General features: G+C 42.4%; 1 protein-coding gene across 3 annotated transcripts in view; it reads right to left on the bottom strand.

Annotated features, from left to right (window-relative positions):
• Window positions 1-18,205, bottom strand: part of ADARB1 (adenosine deaminase RNA specific B1) — a 1,484,163-nt gene that overhangs the window by 346,919 nt on the left and 1,119,039 nt on the right. For all 3 annotated transcript variants that reach the window (XM_044075985.1, XM_044075984.1, XM_044075986.1), the window contains one exon: window positions 4,382-5,307. In XM_044075985.1, the coding sequence (XP_043931920.1) occupies window positions 4,382-5,307 (926 nt within the window). The remainder of the gene's footprint in view (window positions 1-4,381; window positions 5,308-18,205) is intronic.

The raw sequence follows: 18,205 nt of genomic DNA, 5'->3' as shown, positions 1-18,205 counted from the left end.
AGGCATAAATATAGCTGCAAGTACAAAAAACTCCTGGAACAACCTCATGTCAATCAGGATCTGACACAGGAATGTTTAAGGAGAGATGAATTTAAGCCAAATGACAAAAGGTTAATATTGAGGGCCCAGGTTAGTGGACTACATACACACATTGGTTTGCAAAGTCCACTGAACATGTGGGAGAAACTGACAAAAGCAGGTTCTGTAAAACAGAACTGGAAACAGTCGCACATCTTAGGCATAATAACATGGCAAAACTATTGTACTGGGGATTGTGGAAACATTACAATACTGAAGTAGCTGAGAAGCATTGGAAACATGAGCCACAAAGCATTATAGAGAATGATGCAGTTTATATTACATGGGATCACCCATTACCAACAGTTCGAAAAACAGACGTGAGAAAACCAGATACAGTAGTCCACAAAAAGAAGACAAAAGTAACACTGATCACTGAAATTGCTACACCCAGTGATTAGTGTCAAGACGTAGAGAAATTAAACCAAAAGTAACATTTGGATCACAGCAGAAAAGTCATACAGTCCTTCAGAGTAAGAGACTGATGATTCTGCCTCCATTTCCTCCTCTTTGAAGAGCAAAGGCTGCCCTTGCTGTAATAAGGTACAGGGAGAACAGGATCCAGAATGAGTGTTCAAAGTATGGCTCATAACTTAAAATGTCTGTCATAACTAATTGTGATGTTACTATCTCTCCTGGGTATTTCCTTTAGTTTCAGCTGAAGCCAGAAACAAAGATGCAATTTTGTCAATAAAAAGTCAAATCTGGCTCCACTTCTTACTGGAACATGGCTTATTTTCCTGGTCGGTGTGACAAAAATAATTCCACACTACAAAAAAAACATGTTCTTTAACTAAAACAAAATGCAAAGGAAAAGTTTGCACTTTCCATTTCTCATTTTACATTGTCATTGGGTAGAATAAATCAAAACCTGAAAAAAAAAAAAGAAAATGCACACCCTTTATGTATGTCTACTATTAAAGTAGCAAAATAAATGGAGAATAAAGTATGTACAATACTGGACAAGACATAACCTTTAAAGAACTTTCAGAGTTTGTCCACTACCACAAAAGCAAGGAGTAAGATGCCAATCTAGTGGAATAGATGGATAAAGCCATGTCAACATCCCAGTTGACCTGGGTTCGATTAGTATCTCAGGTGACTGATGGAGCAACAGATAAGGGACAGGTGTGCCCATCCCAGGGAGGGTAAGCAGTTATGTGAGCATTCCTAGCTGTGATCCCTGGTGGAGGCTTTTGTAGTTCAAGAAGGGGGTGGAGGGTGGTGGGCATGGCTGAGATGCTGTGGAGGTGTGGTGATATGCAGCACACACCTGACGCACGCCATCACCTCTAGTGTCACCATGACACGGCACATCCCAGGATGCAAAAAACTCCCTTACCAGCTTCAGTAAGAAGCTGAGATTCCTCAAAATCCTCCAAAGCTAGTTACAAAAATATAATTGCCAAAGATTCCAAAGGCAACCACAAGGCATTCTATAGTTATGTCAATAATCTAAATGGCAATGCTCAGATCTACTCTGAGCTACAACAGAATGGCATTAAATATACTGATCCCAAGGATGTTGCCAATATCCTGGCAGATCAATTTAGTGCCAACTTTACCCCCCTCTCACCCCCTAAAGGGTCTATCTCAATATGAAAAGATTGCCAAATTCCGGTAATCACTGCCATACAGGTAGAAAAAGCACTCTCCAAAGCTAAGAATACAGCATCCATGGGACCAGATGACATCCTGGGCTGTGTACTACATGAACTACAAAATGAACTGGCATCTCACCTAAGTGTCATGTTTAATCATAGCCTCACCTCAGGCTTTGTGCCCACTGAGTGGCGCACAGCTATAGTTATCCCACTCCACAAAGGGGGAATCCACCTTGGACCTTGGGAACTACCGACCCATCAGTCTGACGAGCCTGATCTTAAAGGGCATGGAACTTATAAACAAAGACATTGGCAACCTTCAAACACTGGACCCCACCCAGTTTGGGTTCGTGAAGGGCTGATCTTGTCTCCTGAACCTTACTGACTTCTTCAAATCAATCTCCAGAGCTGTGGAAGAGGGTAAGGTGGCCCACACAGCCTATCTGGACCTCACCAAGGCCTTAGACACCATCCCCCACTCTGGAATCATTGATAAACTTACTAAGCTGGGCATAAATCCCTACTTTACTCGATGGGGTGTCAACTGGCTTACTGACAGAACCCAGACTGTAAAAGTAGCAGACTCCAAATCCAGCTCCAGACAAGTGACAAGTAGAGTACCTCAGGGTTCAGTCCTGGGACCACTCTTGTTTTGCATCTACTTCTCTAAAGTACAGGCCAACACTAAGGGACTCTGGCTAACAAAGTTCGCAGATGACTGCAAACTGGGAGCCAATTACTGAATCCCCAAATTATGTGGATATTCTACAAAAGGGCCTTACAGAAACAGATGCTTGGTGCCAGAGCCATGGGCTCAAGCTTAATGCCAAGAAATGTACAGCTATCCCCTTTGGGGAAAAAAACATGTACCCATGAATTACCACATAGGTGGCAATACACTAAACACCAAAAGTGCGATGAGAGACTTGCGGACACAGATGGACAGTGGTATCACCTTCGATAACCATATTGCCACAACAGTCAGGAAATCCTATATGGCTCACCTCATCACTAAGGGCTTTTCATCCAGAAAAAAGGAGGTCATTGTCCCACTGTACTCATCCCTCATTAGACCCATTATAGAGTACAACGCCCCATTTGGTATGTACCTCACAAGACATCTGCAACAGCTGGAAAGGCCTCAGAAATACCTTACTAAAAGAATCACAGGCCTGAAGCAGATGCCCTATACTGACAGTCTAAAAAACTCCAGCTATACTCTGTGGCATATCGTCTACTCAGAGGCAATCTCTGCTTAACATACAAGGCCATGTCAAACCCTGAGCTGTTGGACATGCTCCACTTACAGAAATCCCAATCCCTCAGAGCCACATGCTCCAGGGATCTAAACCTTATCATCACAATGAACAAAACATGCTGGAGAGATAGGTTCCTGACCCAGAGACTTCCCATACTCTGGAATAGACTGCCCATACATGTCAAGCAGAGCACCTCCTTGGCCCACTTCAAAAGGAACCTTGACGACTGGATGGGAGATCGGAAATTCACCCCAGGTATCACGTCAGTCGCCCTGCTTGACAGAGGTCCAGGGAAGTAAATATTGTGGGAAGAAATATCCAGGGAATTGTTATGGCTAGGCTTGTATAGGCCCTAGGGCCAAAAGCCTAATACCAACCTATGAACCTATGGCAGGTAGGGCATAACTGCAAAACCGCAGATGGGATGAGAGTAGCTGGTAGACCTGGTGTACATGTGGGGCACTGGACAACAAGGCCACAGGATGAAGTAATGGGGCAAAAAAACAAGGAGTGAGACAATGCCACTGGTAAACTAGGTTTAACAAAACAGCATTAGTAACGGGGGAATGCATCAGTGTAGACAAGATCAAACGACTGAAGTCATGTTCTCTAGTGTTGTGGAGAGAGAAGGTAATACTCAAGGGAATATCAGAGAAGTATCAGACATCTCTGACAGTAGCCAATGGCACTAGCACTGCTCCTAACAAACACTACACATGTAATGTGAAATGGACACGCCATAGATGGAAGTGTTTATCAGTCATACTATTTCAAACGCTGCATCTAAAGATAGCAGAACAATTGCTCAAGGAGATAAACACAAGATCCCTCTTCCTTGTAGAGAGGACTTGATAGAACATACAGTGAAACCAGACAACTGGCTCCAAAAAAGTACCTCTACACGAGAAGAAAAGATGGCACTTCTGCCCTTGGTGCCATACAAAGGGACAGGCAACATCTGTGATGGGGCTAAGGTAACCGGCAGTAGCCTGAGTGTCATTATGGCTAAAAGGAGATTAAATTACCAGGAAAAAAGGATAACTGTACAGTGAAATTAAGCAAGCTTCAATTTGAACCTGATGTACACAAGCTGACATGTAGCATTTCAATACTAGTCACTTAGCTTCTATAATTTTAATCCATGGAAGCTTTAGTGATGGAGAAAATTGGTACATTATGCCACAATATGGGATCACTAGGACGAGAAAAATTTAACAACTTAGTCTTATAACTGGTAAGACGAATAAAGTGCTCTTCTCACTTGAGGTAGACATCATATGCAATAGTGCAAGTACAAACCTGTTAGCGATGAGCAGAGATTTTCTGCTATCTCAAGAAAGACAACTGAAAAAAAACCACACACACATGGAGTTTAGGCTACATGCACATTTAAACGTTAACCAATTCACACACTTCCAATAAATGTTAAACATTTCTCACCTGAGGTAAATGTAGCTGTATTCCTTCACTGGGAATTGGTTGGCGTGATGGCGTCTGGTCCAGCTGCATATTAAACAGATTTGAGAGAGCTGACTGGGCAGCACGAGCCTTTGCTAACTTCTTGTTGCGACCTGATCCCTCAAATGGCTTTCCATCCACATTTACTGACATCACAAAGTTCTTGGCATGACTCTCTCCACTTTCAGAGACAAATTCATACTTCAGACCTGGGCGCAGTTCATTCAGGATCATTACGGGATTCTTACCAACTGAGGAGCACTGCGATGTTACAGACAGTGGTGACTGAATAAGGCCACCACTGCCACTGACTGGCATCATATTATAGTCTCCAGAAGAGTTGAAAGAATCGTTTCCATTAGACCCCAAGAAAAAGGAGTTGTCAGACTGTGCTGGAACTTCAAATCCATTGAAGAGAGTCTCAGGAAAGTCAGCTTGGTCAGAAGTGAAGTCTGCATTGACAGATAGTGTTCTTCCCATAGCTAAATGGGCTTCAGAAGCATTGGGGAATTGAACAAATGACCTCAAGGCCTTTTCAGCAGCATGGAGTTTTGCCTTCTTTTTAGTTGGCCCAGAGCCTTCAAATACTTGTCCATTCACTTCAACTGTCATAATGAAAACAGGAGAATGTACTGGTCCAGACTGGGATTGTAACTTGTACTGCAAGCCGGATTTGATCTCATTCAGCTGCATTAGTGCATTCTTTGGCAGAATAGGGCCTGGACCTTTCTTCCTCCTCTTTGCTCGGAACTTGGAGTGACCATTGCTGCCCTCCTCTAGGGGGCGCTTCCTGCTGCTACTGCCTCCGCCATTAGAAAGCTGTGGCACCTCACCTGGAATCTGTACACCATCTTTTGTGGAGACGTTGTCCATGTTGCGGTTTTCTTTAATGTCAGTGCTGCTTGAACCTGTGGTGCCCAGAAAGAGTAACTTACAACGCCTTCGTTGCAGGATCTTGTAAATGCAAAATTTATAAATTCCTTTATTTCTCTTTGTAAATGGATAAGTAATGTGTGTTCATCAGTGTGTTCTCCTCTGTTTACGTTTACACTTCTAAAGCACAAACATGAAAATACCAAAACACTATCTAGTCACAGTTATAATAAAGCAAAGAAAAGCAGAAAAAAAAACTCCCTGTTGAAAACACACATCCAAATTTAAGCAGAGTCTAATATCTAAATACTGGTAAAGGCTAACAGCAGAGTTTGTATTATATTACACACAGACACACCTACATGCATATGTGCAGTGCAACTAGAGTCCTGTTACCCATACCTATCTGTAGCTGTCAAATCTTCTTCCCCTTACTAACAGAACCAAAAGTACCATCTGATTAACACATCTGTTTTATAACTGTAGTTGCATCACTGTAATTACTCCTCACCTATTTTCATAAATTTACACATACGTACATTAATTTCACTGAAAGGTTATCTATTTTTGCTTTGTACATCAAATACTCTGCAAAGTGTAGGGGCATTAAGGTAAGGGACTCTTGCATCATGCCTTAACAGGACTCTAAGGTAGCTGAAATATAACTTTACAAAAAGCTACATCTTTTGTTGAAAATTTTGGTGTCTATATATAGGGACCTATGAGGAGTTCCCCAGAACCTGTTACTTTTCTCATCACACTGACAAGTAAGGAATGTTCTCAAGTCACATGCTTAAACACTGAAAATTAGCAAAAATTCTTTGCTAAGAAACTACCAGATGAGGTATCTATCCTAAATCCAAGCATCACTATAGACTTTTAATGGCCACTGAACACACACTACTTCATCCATTTGACAAAGCCATTGGAACAGTAACTAAATTTCCATTTATAACATCCTCCAGCAAAAGCTCGATAGGTTACTCCTTTCGGTGCCGAGAATAAATTCAGCAAGAAGGGCCAGAGTAGGGATTCACAGCAGGTATACAGTAAGCCAAATGACAGATAACACATGCACGGTAGCCACAAACAGGACTAAAGACAAACAAATGGTGAATTACAGGAAGGACTAAGACAATGGCGTGAAAGTAAAGTACAGTATTTATCAGGTCCACTGGTTCTGAAGAAACCAATGCACGTTTTATCATCCAATATATACACAGTTTAGAAATTTATTTAGCAATATCCACTGGAGTTAGCCTTTGTGAACACTTAAGCATGCATCCTTACCACATTAACCTGGAAGTAGACAAACCTTGGTTTACTTAAGGTACGGTATATCTTTCATTCCTTCCTTCCTCTCTCAAGTTGGTTATTTAATTACTTTTTTGTCCACATGCTCAAAGCCATGTGTGTCCTCTGCTCAAGCACAGTGTGATACCACAAGCTGCAGTAACAGAGCATACTTAGCCCTTGACCTGTCAGTTTGTCCCGGACACTATACAAGCATATTCTTACAAATCAAGACATAGTGATGGAAAGCTGGTGCCTGCAATGTGCAAAGATAAATGAATATTTGGCCAAATTACACAAAACCTCAACAGCAGCCACTGGAAGATATCGAAGAGGTGATAAACACCAAGAGACATGAATCACCTCACAGATCAACTGTTACAGTTAGGACCATACTTCTCAACTGTCCAGATTTTTCCTCATATTTTTGGTCTGTTATGGCATGGGGGATGTAAGTGCATAAAAAAGTCCTATTCCAACAACAGATGATGTTATTGTTCTTTGTGTAAGACTTTTGCCCTTAAGGGAAGTGCATTGGCTAAGGGGGTCTTGCTCAGAAACAGAACAAATGGGTTAATGGGCTCTCACACTGAAGTGGACTGAATGGATCATTAAAGTGGCTGACGTGCAAAGGCTTGATGGACATGTGAGGTACAGATCCAGAAAAGCTTATTTAAAAACAAGTGCCTTCCAACAAAGGAATCTCAAAGTCACTTCACCAATAGTCTCAAATGGTGTATTGGAAGCTTACCAATCATGAAAATTCTCATGGAAGTGAGGGGTTCCTTAAAAAGAGGATGATGATGCAGATGATGCAGACTCCCTTTCAACAACTAATTTATCAGCCAGTGTTGGGTCACAGTCTTGCCCACAACTTCAGGGACACGATGGACAGAAACAAGTTGACTGATATATGCACCCTGAATTTGTGACAACCAAGATCCAAACCATACAGGTGCTTGAAAACAAGTTACAAGGATCTGCATACTGCTGCCAAGATACAAAGTAGGATACCAGTCTGCCCATATGCAGAATGTCTTCCACTTGGCTGATAACATCCGCCAAGTGTAAGGCTTTCTAGCGACTTCAATCACCTCTACACCAAAGCTAGACTGTCTGGTGGTATCAAATAATTTAAAACTAAACCAGGTGCTATGCCATGAGGTGGACACAATTTAAGTAAATACTGACCACTGAGCTGAGAAAAAAAAATTATTAACCAACTGAAGAGAAAATCTTCTCATGCCAGATGGTTCCATTTTTTTGCTCCATTCTTCTATTGACCCTTATCTCTCTCTCTGCTGCAGCTATTTCACCGTTCTATTCATCTTCCTTGGGCCCTCAAGACGAGGACTACGGGAGGTAGAATTAGGACAGTCATCTTTGCGTGGGAAAGTGGCTTTCTATTTGGTCTTGCCATGCCACTGCAGATTCTCATCAGCATCCAGGAAATTAGCAAGCAATGGGCTTTTGGGATGCACATCTATAGCTCAGTGTCTGAGGTAATCAAAAATCCTTGCCATCCTTGTAAACAAGCACATTAGTGTGACCACCAGTTTGCACCAGGGATTTTACTGAATACATTGTGCCCTGAGAGTGAAACATCCACTAGCCATCAAGGACAGCCAAACAGGCTAAACCGCTTCATTCCTTTCTTTTTCTATGTCAGCTCACACAGGTGCCTCAGATGATCAGATTTGGTTTGCTAGAGTCGTAATTAAAGCTTTATCCGTCTACACCAATGGAACCGACTATACAGTTAATTTTCACTGAAAACCGTTCTTAACATATACATTTGTTGGTGAACATATGGGATGGGATATACTGGACAAACTATCAGACAAAAGTCTGAATAAGTAACACAGAATGAACAAATGCAAAAGAAAGACATAACAATAAGAACCCTGCAGTGAAACATACAGGTACTTCACCTATCGGGGCAAGCTAAATTTATTAACATGGACTGTCTTGCTGTAAATACACAAAATTGAAAAAAATGAGCAGGAACTAGCAAAACTTGAAGCTAAGCTGATTTAAAACTACAACACAATATCTTATGGACTGAATAAAGAGTTGGATTTAAAATACTTTTAAAACTGTGATGCATAACTTAAAATACTGCTCCTTTAAATGGAGGACTATAATTCAGAGGCACTTATTTTACATAATCCTCTTGATTTTTACTTTACTGCCTGCTTTCATAAGATTACAGCAGTGGTACCAAAGATTTGTATTGTGTTTAAGAAACAGTGCGTGACACTGAAGATTTTCTGATTGACATGCATTAGGAGGAGACAGTTTTTGCTCAAACTAGGAATGGAGCTAAGTAGCTTCTATTAGGAATATCACCCATAATGTAAGGTAGCTGACAGCCTGAAACACAAACTTCTTCATCAAGTGGATAAGAGGATAAGTTTTGGCATTTCTTTTATGAATTTTGCTATTGGCTCCAGAATCAAAAGAAATGACAAAGACTGGTACACAGCAGTCTCTCTCCTATCACCGAAGGGACGATCCATCCACTTGCAAGTCTTCCTTGTCCAGCTACAAACAGCTAAACAGAGGGAGGACTACATTCTTCAATAAGGCAAAAAAGGTCATTCTCCAGGGTAACACTCTCAGAAGACTGGAAAAGCCTCCCAGATAATCAGCTGTAGGAAAGATGCAGTGAGTTCACAGAGAATGCTAGCACAGTCACTTCTTCCAATATATGAATTGGAGTATTTGTCCTTTGTCTACGGCCTGCTACAAGACCTATCGTGAGAAGCTGCAAAGGGCATACAATCACAGGCCATCATGCATACTTGGGTACCACATAATGGACTGCTTCTCAGACTGGATCAAGAAAGACCCAGTCAGCTTACTCTCTAATGCCTTGAAGGCATAAAGGACTGGTTTATAGTTCTGATTTATTTGGAGCCCACATTCCAGACAGGGCCATTTTCTTTGCACTGTGGAGGAATTAAAGTGGGCTTCTCAGCTAATCACATGTATATTTGCCTTAAGGATCTGCAGTGAGTTTTGCGGCAGGAAGGAAAGATCCACATTGAGATTAATGATGACTGACCACAATTCTAGGTCCAACATCAGGGGTCTGCCACCATTACGAGATAACGAGCATATGGTAATTCTACAGCCAGAGATTCTTCAATGTACTGCTATATATGAACCACACACACAAAATGGCAATGTGAATATCACAACCAGCATTGAGCCTGGAAGAAGTGGGTTTAATTATGGTGCCACCACTCTATCCTCATCAAGGGTATCACAAACATGAAGTGTCTAACTCTGTGCTGCTAAAGGCAATCCTCCATGAAGAAATCAGACAGGACTTTTCCCAGTGTATGGAAACTAAGGAAGTTACCAGGGAATTTCTCAACATAATCACCAACAATCATATAAGGTAAACCTTATGACCATGACCGTGGAACTTTGAGAAGCAACTACTTAACAGCAAACTATAAAATTTAGGTTTACCCAGATTTACTTTTGTTTTTCCAGACCAAAGTTTTCATTGTGTTCTCTTATACAGATGAGAACTTACAATGATTGTGCATCAATGTGATCTGTAGCCTTACTTGCTACTGCAAGCACTGATAGTTTTCTTTTGTTTTTCAAGTCCTTCTTGTCGCTCACAGGGAGGCGTCTCTGTTGAGGACTATTATTCTTCCTTTTCTGTCATTCACAGGGATGTGTGTCTGTTGTGGACCATTATTCTTTGTAAAAATATAACTCTCAAAATATTCCACAGCAATGCTCTCTCACAATCTCTCTCTCCCTCTCGTAGTATTAAGAATTCTAAATTTCTCCAATTTTTCCCAGGATGTCATGTTACACTCCAGTTTAACTCATCCAGTAACTTTCATAATGTTTCTTGAATACACATCTAAAACTCTGTTTTTTTCATAAGGTAAGTGGGGAAGCACCAATTCTTCTTCTTTCGGCTGCTCCCGTTAGGGGTCGCCACAGCAGATCAACTGTTTCCATTTCTTCCTGTCCTCTGCATCTTGCTCTGTCACACCAACCGCCTGCATGTCCTCTCTCGCCACATCCATAAACCTTATCTTAGGCCTTCCTCTTTTCCTGTTACGTGGCAGCTTCATCCTTAGCATCTTTTTACCAATATACTCTGCATCCCTCCTCAGCACATGTCCAAACCAACGTAATCTTGCCTCTCTGGCTTTGTCTCCAAACATTCCAACCTGGGCTGACCCTCTAATGTACTTATTCCTAATCCTGTCCATCCTCGTCACACCCAGTGCAAATCTTAACATCTTCAACTCTGCCACGTCAAGCTCTGACTCCTGCCTTTTTGTCAATGCCACTGTCTCCAACCCGTATAACATAGCTGGTCTCACTACCCTCTTGTAGACCTTCCCTTTCACTCTTACTGGTACGCGTCTGTCACAAATCACTCCTGACACTTCTCCACCCATTCCATCCTGCCTGTACTCTCTTCTTCACCTCTCTTCCACACTCACCATTACTCTGAACTGTTGATCCCAAGTACTTAAACTCATTCACCTTCGCCACCTCTACTCCCTGCATCCTCACCATTCCTCTGTCCTCCCTCTCATTCACACACAAATATTCTGTCTTAGTCCTGCTGACCTTCATTCCCTCTTCTCTCTAGAGCACATCTCCACCTCTCCAGTGTCTCCTCCACCTGTTCCCTACTCTCACTACAGATCACAATGTCATCTGCAAACATCATAGTCCACGGGGAATCCTGTCTAATCTCATCTATCAACCTGTCCATCACCATTGCAAATAAGAAAGGGCTCAGAGCTGATCCTTGATGTAATCCCACCTCCACCTTAAACGCATCCGTCACTCCCACCGCAGACCTCACCGCTGTCACACTACCCTCGTACATATCCTGTACCACTCTTACATACTTCTCTGACACTCCAGACTTCCTCATACAGTACCACAACTCCTCTCTAGGCACCCTGTCATATGCTTTCTCTAAATCCACAAAGACACAATGCAACTCCTTCTGACCTTTTCTGTACTTCTCCATCAACACTCTCAGAGCAAACATGGCATCTGTAGTGCGCTTTCCTGGCAAGAAACCATACTGCTGATCACTAATCATCACCTCCCTCCCTCTGTAGTTACTACAGCTCTGCACATCACCCTTATTCTTAAAAATCAGTACCAAAACACTTTTTCTTCATTCCTCAGGCATCCTCTCACTTTCCAAGATTTCATTAAACAATCTAGTTAAAAACTCCACTGCCATTTCACCTAAACACCTCCATGCTTCCACAGGTATGTCATCTGGACCAACAGCCTTTCCGTTCTTCATCCTCTTCATAGCTATCCTTACTTCCTCCTTGCTAATCCACTGCACTTCATGATTCACTATCCGCACATCATCCAACCTTCTCTCCCTCTCATTCTCTTCATTCATCAACCCCTCAAAGTACTGTTTCCATCTGCTCAACACACTCTCCTCGCTTGGGAGTATGTTTCCCTCATTATCTTTTATCAGCCTTACCTGCTGCACATCTTTGCTAGCTCGGTCCCTCTGTCTAGCCAATTGGTACAGGTCCTTTTCTCCCTCCTTAGTGTCCAACCTTTTATACAACTCTTCATATGCCTTATCCTTAGCCTTCACCGCCTCTCTTTGCCATGCACCTCATCTCCTTATACTCTTGCCTACTTTCTTCATCACTTTGACAATCCCACTTCTTCGCCAACCTCTTTCTCTGTATACTCTCCTGTACTTCTTCATTCCACCACCAGGTCTCCTTGTCCTCCTTCCTCTTTCCAGATGCCACACCAAGCACCCTTCTAGCCATCTCTCTTACTAGCTCTGCTCCAGTTACCCAGCTATTTGGTAACTCTTCACTGCCACCCACTGCCCGTCTTAACTCTTCCCTGAACATCACCTCACAATTACCCTTTTTCAATTTCCACCATTTGATCCTTGGTGCTGCCCTCACACTCATCCTCTTCTTGATCACCAATGTCATCCTACAAACCACCATCCTATGCTGCCTAACTACACTTTCCCCTGCCACCACTTTACAGTCCCCAATCTCCTTCAGATTGGCCCTTCTACATAAGATATAATCCACCTGTGTGCATCATCCTCCACTCTTGTACGTCACCCTATGCTCCTCCCTCTTGTTAAAATATGCATTCATCACAGCCATGCCCATCCTTTTCACAAAATCCACTAACATCTGACCTTCTGCATTCCTTTGCTTAACACCATTCCTACCCATCACTTCCTCATCCCCTCTGTTCCCTTCACCAACATGCCCATTGAAATCTGCTCCAATCACCAGTCTCTCACCCTTGGGTACAGTCATCACCACTTCATCCAACTCACTCCAAAGTTTTTCTTTCTCATCCATCGCACACCTTGTGGGGAAGCACCAATGTCTATCTCAAGTCCCCTTTCTGATCCCCTTTTATTAGTTATTACTAGCGCACAAAACAATATAGTTAACAGTGGGTATGGACATTTATGAACATCTGGGAATGCTCCACTGCGATATAAAACCTATCAAACTTACCGCATTTCTTATGTTTCCAATCATGTGTAGTCTCTGAGTTGGGTTTTTCCTTAGTGGCATCCATTATCCAATACATCCTCGTGCATATGTCTATGCATCTAGACCCCCATGTTGTAAAACATTTCCTAGGACCTCCTGATGCATCCTCTCTTATTCTATAGCAAGTTCCAGTTCCTTCTATGATCAATATTCCATGAATCTTTATAATTTCTCCAAGTATGGGTCTAATTGCCTCTATCTATATATTGCATAGAAAATGCATACTAGCTAGTGTCATCCTTTCCCCCTCCCAATAGCCTTTCACATCTCCCAGCTGTATCAGCTTTTGTTCCTCTACTGTTACACCTGCATTTTTCGGTGGTATTAATACTCCCCTTTTACTCTCCCTCTCCAAATTTGAAGAGTCCTTCCCTTCCATTTTAGTATTATATGTTCTATTTCTCTCAGGTGCATTTCTTGTAGCATAGCAATCACCACCTCACTTTTGAAAATGAAACTTGGCAGCCATTTTTTTCCCCGTTCACCAGGTGGTTTACATTCCATAACAATTTGTCAACCAATCACTGTATACATAATGGGGTAATCCCAGAGTCTACAATTCTGACCAAAAGAAAATTGCCCTGATACCTTTCAGTTGTCACAACCCACTTACCATGTCATCAACAATCCTACTCCTGGTTTCAGTTTACTTTATGCAGCCCTGTTTTCATTCCCTCTGGTGAACACATTTAACAATATTCCGTTCCTGTCAAAGCTTTCAGTCCCCAATCACTGAAAAACATTTTGGTATTACATTCATCTGTGTGTTTGTGGTGTGTTTGGTTAAGCAAGACTGTTTACTTTTTACGAACTCGTCAAAAAGCTTATCTTAATTCTGCAGCTCTATTTATTCTGCATAGCATACCTGCATGCAGTATAGTCAAAGAGTACAGTTTAGTGAATTCATACTAAATCTTAGCAGTCTCTTGATGTATTCCCCTTACTCTGCAGTAAAGCAATCTCAGAATTAGTATGCAAAACTATCACAGGTTGACGTACTGTACAGCCCCCATTGTGACTAAGATTTTGGGCGAGTCCCACATGATCTTGTGCAAGACCCTGGGAAGTAAAGGAACAGAAAGATAGGCATACCGAAACATTCCCTTCCAAGGAAAAGACATGGTGTCCACTTTCCAAGCCAGAGGACTTGGCACTCTAGAATACACCTGGGGAAGTTGTCTGTTCAGAGGGGAGACAGAGCTTCAAGAAGTAACCCCACTGATGTACAATATCCAGAAACACCTCCTTGTGAAACATCCATTTGTGAGCATGTGCCCTGGACCTGCTCAAATAGTCCGCCACAAGAATGTGTTCTGAAGGGATGTAAACCACCTGAAGGACTAAGTGATGTCAGACAGCAAAATTCCACGCTTGAGAAGGCAACCTGCAAAGATGGTTAGACTTTGTGCCCCTTTGTTTGCTATACAACATGACTGTGGTACTGTCTGTAAAAACCTTTAGGGGACCCAGAACTCAGAGAGAGAGAAGAGCTAGGGTAAGGGCCTTCATCTCTTTGATGTTGATATGGTCTGACAGCTGTCCATAGGTTCACAGCAGATTACTAGGCTAATGGCTGAAAGGCCCTTAGCTCAATTTTACTCAATATATGGGAGCAAGAGAATGGCATGGATTTGTACCTGTGAACTGAGTATCTTACAGACTGCACCTGTTCATAAGGGACATAGGCACTACCCCAGGTGTGAATCTGTGATTTCCCCCATCCACTGATCCAAACTGCATTTGAAGAAGGCTAGGGAAGGGCTCTGGAGTTGGTAGGACCAAGGACTCTGGATTTTCAGAGTGTTGGAGGAAGGTCTCCAATCTTGACTGGAAGCATCTGTGTACAGCTCCTGAGAAAGAAGAGAAACCTGAAAAGGCAGACCTGGATTTAAAGAAATCTGATGAAGCCACCAGTAGAGTCTGAGCTTCAGACAAGCTAAGAGGAGGACCAGATACTCCAGAGGGCAGCAATGCTAAAGCCAAATGGTCTTGAGATACCACTCAAATCTCATGTGGAATTTAGCAAAAGGAACCATGGGAATGGTGGATGCCATGTACCTCAGGGCTCCAAGGATTCCTTTGCAGGAAGGACTGGAAGAGGAAGAAGAGAGAGGAAAAAGGCAGTCAAGGAGAGGACCCCAGGAGGAATGCCAACATTAGGATGGCTTCAATCCTACAACCCAAAAACATTTGGTCCTGACAGGGAGTTAGCACAGACTTTTTTGAGATTGAGGGTGAACCCCATACTGTGCAGAAGCAGTGAAGTGTAGGTGTTGAAGCAAGAGCTGTTGAGAAACCTCTTTAATTAGAAGAGCATCCAAATAATGGAATATTTGAATTCCCTGAAATCTGCATAAGGCTACCACAGGGGCCAGACATTTGGTAAATACCCTTGGAGCTGGAGAAAGTCCAAAAGACAAATCACAGAACTAATGAGAGAAAGAGAAATGTAAAAACATCCTGAAGAGAAGAAGAATAGGAATATGGAGACATTGTCAATCAAATACAGAAATATCGGAAAAGTGTCTGAAGAGACAACATCCAAAAGGAAGGAACCTTGTAAAGGGTGTTGAGAAAGGATAGGTCTAGGATGAGCCTCCCAGACCCTTCCTTCCTGGGAACCAAAAACATTTTGGAATAAAAACTTGCTACCTGCTGAGAGAAACGAACAGGTTGGATGGTTCCCTGCTCCACCAGATCAGCGGAACGAAAGGAAAATGAGGAAGCTGGCAAGGAGGAGGCAGAGCAAGACCAGCAAATGGAGGAAGAGATTCCAAGCTATGAAATAACCATACCAGATGTGGGAAAAAAACCCAGGTGTCTGAGGTTATCTGTTGCCAAACAGGAAAGAAAAGAGTTAAGGGACAGAGGAATATGGCCAGGGGAAAGGTAGGCTGGATGTCAGAAAGCAAGGTTTTTGGCCTCTACAACACTGAGTGGGTTTGTCTTGGAAAATCTGCTTAGTAATCATCTTACTTCTAAGCAGGTTACCTATGGACAAAGGAAGATTTCAAAAGACAGTTCTGGAACTTAGGAACAGGGGAAACAAAATTTGTCTCAGGTTTTACCTAACCTTGCCCTTCTCCTGCAGGGTTTTAAACGACTCTGCAGCAGTACTGCCAAAATTATTCTGGTTGTTTAGAGAAAAATCTAAAAGTCTGGCCTTAATGTTATCAGACAAAGCCTGAAGACACAACCAAGAATATCTCCTCATGACAGAACCAGATGCAGCTGCTCTAAGAGAAGTATCAGCTGCATCATAGCTGCATTTAATGGAATGGGGAGCTACTTGGGAAACAGAACTCAGAAAAGAAAAAGCAGAATTGTTACTGTCTGAATTGGGCAATAGCCCCCCTAAGCTGGGAGAGAACAGCCAGGCCATATCGAATTGTGTGGGTCTAATACTTCAGCTTTTACAGCCATTAGTTAAAAGGCATAAACACTTTTTCCAAGACCTCTCCATAGCACGGCTGTCCATGTCATAAGGTAAAAGCTTATTAATATATAGCAGTCTGGATGGCTTATCTGTGGATAAGACAAACAGCAGCATCAGGAGGAGGACTTTTATACAAGTATTTACAACATTCACACACTTTATAAAATCTATCTGGCTTCTTAGGGGCCAGAGGGTTGAGATTCAGGAGCCTGAGAAGTTGCTGTAAATGTTTCCAAAAGGGCAGCTAAAGCAGGAAGGACTGCAGAAGATCTGGGTGAATCCATCAGAAAGAGCTCATATAATCTCCTTTGAACCTCCAAAACCTGGGAACACAGTTCCACTTAAAGTGCTCCATCATAAGGACCATTGTGTCCCTAAAAGATAATTCCTCAATGGGAAAGTCTGGAGACAGAATCTTCTTCATCAGACCCCAGAGCCAAAGGACAGTGGATTTGGGAGGTATATTTTAGGGATTCCTCACCAGAGTCCAACTCTTCATTAAAAGAATCAAAATCTTTGGGTCTCAAAGATGGGGAGGAAAACCGGGAGCAAAAGCAGGAACAGATAACCCTTGTGGAGGTTTCAGAGCCATATAGGGATTTAACAGCCCCTGAGTAAAGTCCTGCCACTCTTTGTGCAGCTCCTTAGCCAAAGTAGCCATGTTTGGCAGTTTCTTCTTTAAAGGAACACCTGTATTAATGAAAATAGGAGGGTCAGACTCCTGGCCTAGATTTTACAAGGATACTAGGCACCTCTTCCATAACTAAGATGTGAAGAATCCTCCTAAGCCCTTCAGATATAATCAGCAGTGATTCCCCCGCTACATCTGTAGCAGATGTATTCACAGCCTCTGTGGATGCATGAGTATCGAGTCGTGTCGTGTGTGTCGGCCTCCAACTGGGTTGCAGCAGAGAGAACTGGCACAAGTACTGGCCAGTCTATGGGTTCTTTCATCAAATCCGAGGGAGATGTCAGGTGCAGTCTGTAGGATCAGTATGGAATTTTTCAGTTTGTTTCTTAAGAGATGGCTGAACTTTGGGGGTGGGTGGATTATGCCATGGTACCCTGAGTCATTAGCTTCAGACGTTGGTTTTCCAAATAAATAGAAAGGGATGACAGACAGTTGTGGAGTGTGTTAGGAACAAATGCTAGATAAATATCACACTGAGTATGGTTGTACATATCGCCTGCACAAAAAAAAGACACTCGTGATGTTTATCTTTATAAAAAATCTGCCTCTCAATCTCATATTTTTCCTTCCTGGATAACATGAAAACTAACTGCAATGAGGAAAGAATTAAGAGGAAGGACCCCCAATGGGCATTTATCTTTAGATTGCTCAGTAAAGAACAAACTCAGTGAACTCCATTCAGACCGACTTCAGAAATAGCACTCAGACCGGTGGCAAAGAAGCTCTGATCATTAGGCATTTCTACGTCACTTATGTACCTTGTACATAGGACATACTTTCAATGTACGATGTCTGGAAAATGTAAAGTCTTTGGTAGGCTGTCGGACATTAGACTATCCTCATCAGGATATTCCTGGAATAAAGAATACTGCAACAGAGATGAGGAAGGATATTTACTATTCTGCCATGCAAACAGCCAGATTCATTGTCTGAAGACTGGG

The sequence above is a fragment of the Protopterus annectens genome, chromosome 6.part1 (genome assembly GCF_019279795.1).
Source record: "Protopterus annectens isolate FY-2018-M chromosome 6.part1, PAN1.0, whole genome shotgun sequence".
Classification (NCBI taxonomy): domain Eukaryota; kingdom Metazoa; phylum Chordata; order Ceratodontiformes; family Protopteridae; genus Protopterus; species Protopterus annectens.
Note: the sequence above shows the minus strand (reverse complement) of the source record. Positions and strands in the feature narration are given on the sequence as shown.